The sequence below is a fragment of the Athene cunicularia genome, unplaced genomic scaffold, assembly GCF_003259725.1.
Source record: "Athene cunicularia isolate RWA unplaced genomic scaffold, athCun1 SCF_223, whole genome shotgun sequence".
Classification (NCBI taxonomy): Eukaryota; Metazoa; Chordata; class Aves; order Strigiformes; family Strigidae; genus Athene; species Athene cunicularia.
Genome location: NW_020799293.1, coordinates 1 through 7,792, shown reverse-complemented (window position 1 = coordinate 7,792; position 7,792 = coordinate 1). Strand labels below are relative to the sequence as shown.

Below are 7,792 nucleotides of genomic sequence, written 5' to 3'. Positions count from 1 at the left end.
CCAAGAACCAGGGGCAAAACAGGGGAAATGTTGCACTGCAGCATGCAGTGGATCCTGCATGGCCGAAAATTCACGAATCCAGCCAGGGCACTTCCCAAAAAACCTGCTGTGTTTCAAATCCAGCCTTTGAACGCGAGGGAGCATTTTGAAAGGAAACATCCTAACGATCATTTACACAGGAACTCAGAGTGGTGAATAATAATGACTTTTGTTTTGGATTTACACCTGGTGAAGAGCTGCCTCCAGATGTTTTTCCTACCACGTCCTTGAGACCGGCTGTAGGACGCTGAAGAGCAGCAGAGCCGCATTTATCTACCGCTGGTAGTGAAGCAGCGGGAGATGCTGGTGCAGATGCTTGTGCATTTGAGAACATTAATTAGTGTTTGTTGCTGTGTGGCAGAGGAGCACGCTGAGTGTTTTTCTGCACCTTGTTCCTGTCGAGTTGTCAGGAAAGGCAGCGCTGCCTGTTACACTTTGTCCTGGCGAGGAGTGAGCGGGCGCCGCAGATTCCAGCCCACATCTGCAAACGCTCGAGCTGCACTGGGCCGGGGGCCTGTTCCTCCCCGTTCCTGGAGAGATGCCCTTGAATGTCAGAGCTGTGGTTACCACAATCGCTCCGCAGAGAGTGGCTCCCACTCCTTCGGGCACCACAAAATCCTTTTTTACCTCCTGCTGCCAGCCTAGGTGCGGCTGAAACGCTGGGCTGTGACAGGGACGTCCCACCTCCCCGGTGCTCGGAGCTTAACGAAGGGCAACAGAAATGCTGTAATTAAAACAAGTGTTTGGAGGAAGGGGAAGTGATGTCTTCATCTCGGACACGCAGAGAGTGGTGGCCTGAACCAGCCCTTTCCAGGGCGCTTGGTGGATCCTTTCTGGGGCTGTGTCCCGCGCGCCCCGATAATTGCTGTAGTGAGAGTGAGAACTGGGCTGTCTGAGCGGGGCTGTGAGCTCAGAGCTGTTTATGTCTGTCTCACAAACAAGGTATTACAGCTGAGCAGACTAATTACAGGGCGTCACAAACAATGAACCCCGGGGCAGAGTCTAGAGACTCTTGTTAAGAGCTCAGCGTAGGAGAGAGATTTGTCGAGGAACAGCCCAGATCCTCTGGTGTTAAGATTGATTTTAAGATACAAACGGCGGAAGTGGCGAATCCCCTCCCAGCCCCATTTTGCTGGCGTCTTCAGGCATCTGTTTGGCACTCACGAAGCCTCTCTCTCTCCTCTCTTACAGATGTGTCGGTCGGCGATGCCTGCTGGCTCGGCTTGGCCCCAGCCTTTCTGTGCGACAGTGAGTCCCAGGTTTTACTCAGAGTAGTGGGTTTAAGTTCTTCCCAAGGGATCCCCTCTGGGGCTTCGGGGCGCACGCACGCTCCCTCCGCTCAGTAATTCTGGTCAATCAGCGCCATGTGTTGGGTGGGTGCCGGCCGCCTCGCACCACGTGAAGGCACGGCCTGTGTCCGGGGGGGCTGGGGCCTGTGGACGGGGTGAGGGCAGAGCCTGGCCGGGGTCTCTGGCGGGGACGGCAGAACCCCTGCACCCCTCCATGCCGCTCTGCCCGACAGCTTTGTGCCTGAGGAGGGCTGCGAGCCGCGGAAGTCCCCTTGTTCTGTGCTTCGTGCTGCCAGGCTTAGGGAGAAATCGTTATTTTCTGCTAAATTGGTCTGTAAGTGTAATTGCTGTGTAATCTCGGGAACATTAAATTACAAGCTCTTTATTTGGTACAGTGTGCAATTACCGTGGCAGTAAAGAGCAGGTTGCATGTTATCAGGATTATATAATGTGTTATCTGATATCCTATACCCTGATTTGGGTGGTGCTGGGGGGAGGATTCCAGCGCAGCAGCTTCCCATCCCCGCGGTGTTGTTGGGGTTCTCTGGGGAGTGCTGGCAGGGACCCCCCCCTTGCCCTGGCCCTGCGGAGCCCAGTTCCACCCCCACCTGTGTCCCCGCACCTCCCGTCCCCTCTTCTTCCGCAGCGTTGTCCCGATGGGAACGACGGCCAAGGAGGAGATGGCCCGCTTCTGGGAGAAGAACACCAAGTCCAATCGCCCCCTGTCCCCTCACGTCACCATTTACAAGTAAGAGCCTCTCGGCCTCCTCAGCGTCGTGCTGGGGCTCTGCCAGGCTCTGGCACACGACAGCCCTGTCCCCGGGGGCACCCTGGGCTGGGAGGGCTGCGCGTTCCCACTCCCCCCTCGGACAGAGCACGGAGAGACCCCTGCACAGTGCTGCGAACCTCTGGGCTGTGCAGGGGATCACAGCTGCCCCTGGGGAGCTGATGACACTCGCTGTTCACACACAGAGTGTCGCGGAGGGGGGCAGCCCCCCGGCGCTGTGGCAGCGTTCTGCTGGGAGGTGGCGGCTGCGCGTCCTCGGGGGCGGGGGGCCACCGCAGGGCTCTCGGGCTCCTCCTCAGAGGTGGCAGCATCTTTGGGGCCCCCTCTGTCGCTTTTCCAGGTTCTTTTGTTGAGCCTGGATGCCCCAACCCTGCCCCTTTGTTCCTAACTGTCTCCTGTTTTCATCTCCCTTTAAGCTTTCTCAGCAGACGCCCTTCCCCTTCCCAAGCCTGTGCCAGTGGCATTTGCCATTCCCAAGCTGCCTCTGCAAATTCCCCCGTCTCCCCCTTTTGCTCTGGCTGGATTCCTTGAATACCTCCGAGCGCAGAAGTGCCTGCCCGGCAGCTGGAGCTCTCTAGGAACAGCGGGGCTGTGCAGCGTCCCACGGTGCGGGGCCGGTTTGCTGACAGTGTGCCCTGTCTTGCAGGTGGTCGCTGCCCATGGCCATGTCCATCACGCATCGGGGCACCGGCGTGGTGCTGAGCTTAGGTGCGTGCGTCTGCCCCGCTCGTGGCGACGGGGGTTGGGGGCTGAGGGAGGGAAGAGCCCCCCGATTCGGGGATGTGGCTCCAGTGGGTGTTTTCTGCCCTCTGTCCCCAGTGTCAGCAGCGGGTTTTCTCCTGGGAAACCTGCGCTTTCTCCCTCCCCTGAACATCTCCCCATCCCCATTTCTCTGTCCCTGGGTCGTCTTGTGCTGCGAGGGGCCCCACTCCTGCAAAGGGGACGCTCCCCCGCACGTACGGGCCTTCGAAGCCTCTGTAGCACCGGGCTCAGCCTGGCCGTTTGCTTCCTCCAGCCTGGAAAAGGCCCATCAGCTGCTTTGGTTCTCAGCCCTTCTCTTCCGAGGCTGTTTTTTGCTGGTTTATCCTCACAGGAGACGCTGTGTGAGGGAAGGGCTGACAGCCAGGCAGAGCTCGGGGGATTTCCCTTAGCACAGGTGGAGAGTTTCAGTTTTCTGGGAACGGCTGCTCCTTTCCCAGAGGTCCCAGTGGGGGAGAAGGCAGCACCAGCGTTAAACCCCAAAACTCTCTCCAGCACTTGGACCTGCGCAGTTTGCCGAAGCGACAGGGCATCCAGCTGGGAAGGGCTGTTCCATTCCCACTGACACTCTCTCGTGGCAGCAGGAAGGTGCTTCTCTGGTAGCTCGCTGCTGGGGGGCAGCTGGGTTGGTGTTTGCAGAAAGGCAGAGAGTGAAGGGACTCAGAAAAGGTGCAGGAACTTGTGTCCTTCACCCGGCAGTGAGCAGGGGCAGCAAGGGCCTCCCGGTCGCCTTCCTGATCTGGGCACTTTGCTGAAGAGCTGCTGCCTTAATGTTTTCTTTAGCCTCAAGTTTGGGCTGGTTTGGCTGCAGCTGCGTGAGCTCACACCAGCTGGTCTCTGGGTGTTGTACGAGTAGCGCAGACCTGGTGCAGGCCCGGACTCGGGGCGTTGCAACCGCAGTTTGAGCCCTCGGCACCCCGAGGTGCCTCGTCACGGTGCAGCTGGTGCTTCCCCTTCCCCCTCCTCCTCCCTCCTGGGAGCTGATGGTTCAGGCTGTGTCACAATCCAGGGACAGGGAGGTGACCTGGGGCGCTCTGCAGGCAGCGAGGGGTTGGAAACGCTTCCGCCGGCCTGACCTGCGGCCTTTGTCTTTCCCAGGAGTCTCCCTCTTCGGCCTGGCCGCGCTGCTGCTCCCAGAGCAGTTTCCCCACTACCTGGCCATGGTGAAGTCGCTCAGCCTGGGGCCCGCACTCATCTACTCTGCTAAGTTCGCTCTGGCTTTCCCCTTCTCCTACCACACCTGGAATGGAGTCCGACACCTTGTGAGTAGCCTCCGCGGGGGGCCGGGGGCCGAGGGAGGGGAAGCGTCTGCTGGCTGCGGGAGCGCCGGCTGCAGCATCTGGGAAGGTGCCCTTGGAGATGGGGATTAGTCACCTCAAGTGCTTCAGAACTTTGGCGCTATTTTTGGGTATGTTTAAATTGCAAAGAGCATCGCTGTGCCGGTACTTGAGCGGGTGACACAGCTGGGGGGAGCATCCCCCCGCGTCTCCTGGGCTGCGGGACGGACGAGGGGCGTCGGGAGCCGCTCACGGCCCTGGGACATGTCTGCGCTGCCCGCCTGTCACTCGTTGCTCGTTATCTCGCCCTCCTCGTGCTGCCGTTGCACTCTGATCTTCCAAGTGCTTTGTATTATTTAATGAGCACAGAGGATGCGTGGCAGAGGATTGGAGATGGCGCTGCCTGCAAGAAATAACCTGTGATATTCGCCCCGGGCTGGAGCGAGGAACAAGCGGCTCCGTTTGGTGGAGCTTCCTGTATTTGACAAAGGAGGGGGAGCTGGAGCGCTGAGTGTTTCTTGCTGGGAACAGTGTGAGACGTGCTGCTTTTTGTAGTTGATTCTGTGTTTTCTGTAGCTCCAGATAGGTTCAGTTTTTACAGGAGCAAATCGCAAAGGCAGCTGGCCCGGAGTGTGACACGATCCTTCTGCTTGGGGCGGGGGGAGCGTCACGTGCGGAGCCGTGCTGCAGATGTGGGCTCGTGCTGCGGGCGCTGAGGGCTCCCAGTATTTCCAGCGTGGAAACACGGGATTTGAGCGCTGCTGGATGTTGTATCCTGCACCTGAGAGCAGCCGTTAGAGGGGCTCGTGCCGGGAGGCGCCTGGCCGAGCTCTTGGGGGGAGCGACAGCCCCGTGCTGCCAGGGGAGCCCTCGGGGCGGATGCTGGCAGTGCTGCGGGTGCTCGTCACCCGCTTCTCTGGCACCCGGCGTCAGACGAGGTCTTGCAGCACGGGACCTGCAGCCGGCTGAGCCCTGCTCGCTCGTGGAGACGCTGCCGGGCAAACGGAGCTGTCACAACCGGCTGCTTGTTGGGAGCGTCGTGAGCCCAATGCGTGCTGAAGTCCCTGCCGGCACGTATATACCGGGATGCCAATTAAATTGTCTGCGAAGGAAACCAGCAGTGCTGGCCCCCGGCGGCGCTCAGTCAGTGACAGAGGGGGAGTCCACGGGGAGCAGGTTCAGTTTAGTGCCTCTACCCCTGGTGCTTTGAGCCCCGGCGCTGGCTGCAGGCTGGGGGGAGGTTGTGCTGCCCAGGCTGCCCGTAGCCACCCTGGCTCTGCTCGGCTGAAGGCAGGAGAGGTGCAGACCCCCCCCGCGGCACCTGGGGATGGAGCACCCTGGCTCCGGGGCGCCGTTCAGCATCCCCCCGCCCTCAGGGTCCGCCTGGCCTCTGTGGCTCGTGCCTGGGAGCGGACGCAGAGGTGCGGGAGGCTGAGGCTCAGATGTGCAGCTTGTGCCGCGCTTTGTAACCCACTTCTGCCAGTGGGAGAAGCGAGCGGAGAGCAGCTGCCGCTCCCGAAGCCAACCTGGCGCTGCGGCTGCCGGGATTAGGGAGAGCTCACGGGCGGCTTTGCCGATAGACGCAGGGGCCTGGTGGGGGATGAGCTTCCTCCACACGGACGCGCCAGCAACCGGCGCTTGCAGCCCTCCCTCCGGTCTGTACCCACTGGCCCAAAGGCTGTTTTTTTGGGGGGTCTGGCCATTTTCTACCAGACAGCTGGTACCTGTCTGCCTGCGTCTGGCACGTCCCACACCAGGGACCGTCCCAGCCCTCTGGAATTAACCCTGATGTATCTCATCTTTCTTGCAGGCGTGGGACATGGGGAAGGGGTTCAAGATCCCCCAGGTCAACCAGTCTGGGGTGCTGGTCCTGATCCTGACCCTGCTCTCCTCTGCGGGCCTCGCGGCGATGTGAAGGAACCTCCCAGTTGACGGCCTCCCTCTTTTTGGAAGATTTGCTCCATCCTGGCCCACCTCAAGATGTGTGTGGAGAGGGAGGTGGGAGGACAGGCTCCTGAGTAACTACAAATCTTTGGGGAAGGTGACGCTTCCCCTCCTCGCAGATCTCGTGTGGGATCAGAGTTGCTTTCCGTTAGCCTGGGTGATGTGCTAACCCCCTCGCAGCAGTCTCCGGCCGTGCCACATGCCCAAGCAGCCACAGAGAGCAAATTACCAGCTGATCCTGGCACGTTCAGTCGCTCGCAGAGAGCTGCCTGGCTTCTTCCAGGCGAGCTCCGGGGCGTTTCTTTTCTGTGCTCTGTCCCCAGGCTTGAGACAATGCTGAATCTGTGTCCCCCAGGTCCGAGTGGGCTCAGGGACGGCTGCTCGTGCGTGTGTAGGCCCGGCGCAGGACAAGCCTCTGCATTGAGGCAGCCCGTGCCAGGGCCGGGAGAGCGGGCGGAGCTGCCAACGCCGGCACCCGCGAGGGGAACGGGGGGTCGGTGCCATCCAGGTGCCGCAGCAGCCGCGGGACCCTGTCTGAGCCCGGCAGCGTGAGCCACCTGGGACAGGGTGCTCGGACCCACGGAGTGAGTCCCCGCTCCTCCTTATCCCTGAACATGGCACAGTTCAGCCAGTTTTGGGGCCCTGGAGCCCCTGCCTGTGAAAAACGTCCGATTTTCCTCTGTTAGGAGGTTACTCTGTCCCTGGCGCACGGGGGGGCGGACATCGTTTTCTGATCGCCTGTTGCCACCGGCTCTCATTCCAGCACTTGTCACTCATCCACCTTTGCAATAAAGCAGCCTTGATCCTCCGCACCGAGGAGTTTGTGTTTGTCATCTGTGCTGACCCGTCACTCGGGTGAAGCCGGCCGGGAAGGGGCGTTTTATCTGGGGAGCTGCCACTTCCCCGGGCGATGGAAAAACAAACTGTTGGCAGCACCGTGAGGCAGGTGCAGTGCCCTCCCGCCCACCGGAGGTGCTGGGTGCGGGGCTGACTTGTCTGTGGAATGCTGCCAGCCCAGCAAAAAGGAATTTCCTACCTGGACTGTGGTGGTTTGTGCTGGCACAAATGCCTCTCAGATGCCCAGGAACTTTTTGCTCAAATTAGCCAACTTTTAACGTTTCCCACTGGGAGCAAAGCTTTGGTGAGAGCACGCTGCCTGTCAGGAGCTTTGTCCTGCTTTCCTGTCCCAGCGAGGGTCTCGGCTCTTTCGGGAAGGATCCTCCTTCCCACTCACATCACCAGCCGGCAGAATGTCGCCTTTTGGGGAACATCTGCTCCGAGGGGGCCTTTGATGGAGACCTGAGGGAGCGGCAGGAGGGCGCTGGTCCTGTAACACGCTCCGAGGCCCCTCGCGCCGGCCAGGCTTGTTTCCATGCGACTGCTTTTACTTCTGCCGGTCCAAGCCCCATCCCTGCTGCTCAGCTCCTCTGCCCGCCCGCCGGCCCTAACAAATCTACCACTCCTTGAATTAGCAGGAGGCATCGCAGCCCCGAGGGGATGTGGAGCCTCGAGATGAGCAATCACGGAGGAGGGAAAACGCTGCTGTCAGAGTGGCACAGGGAGAAGACTTACTGCTGAATCCGTTTGGTGTAGCCGCACGCCCCAGCAGGAGAGAGCTTCTGGGTGAAAAACGAATGTATTTTAGCTTTAAACCAATTACTTCCTGCAGTTGCTGAAACGGCTTTTATTTGGAACCC

General features: G+C 60.2%; 1 protein-coding gene across 1 annotated transcript; it reads left to right on the top strand.

Moving 5' to 3' along the window:
* Positions 1-398: 398 nt before the first annotated feature.
* On the top strand, positions 399-6,911 carry SDHC (succinate dehydrogenase complex subunit C). Its single transcript, XM_026867279.1, has 6 exons — positions 399-765; positions 1,231-1,287; positions 1,975-2,076; positions 2,762-2,823; positions 3,973-4,136; positions 5,962-6,911. The coding sequence occupies exons 1-6, from the start codon at positions 761-763 to the stop codon at positions 6,064-6,066; spliced, it is 495 nt and encodes a 164-aa protein (XP_026723080.1). The 5' UTR covers positions 399-760; the 3' UTR covers positions 6,067-6,911.
* Positions 6,912-7,792: the final 881 nt, after the last annotated feature.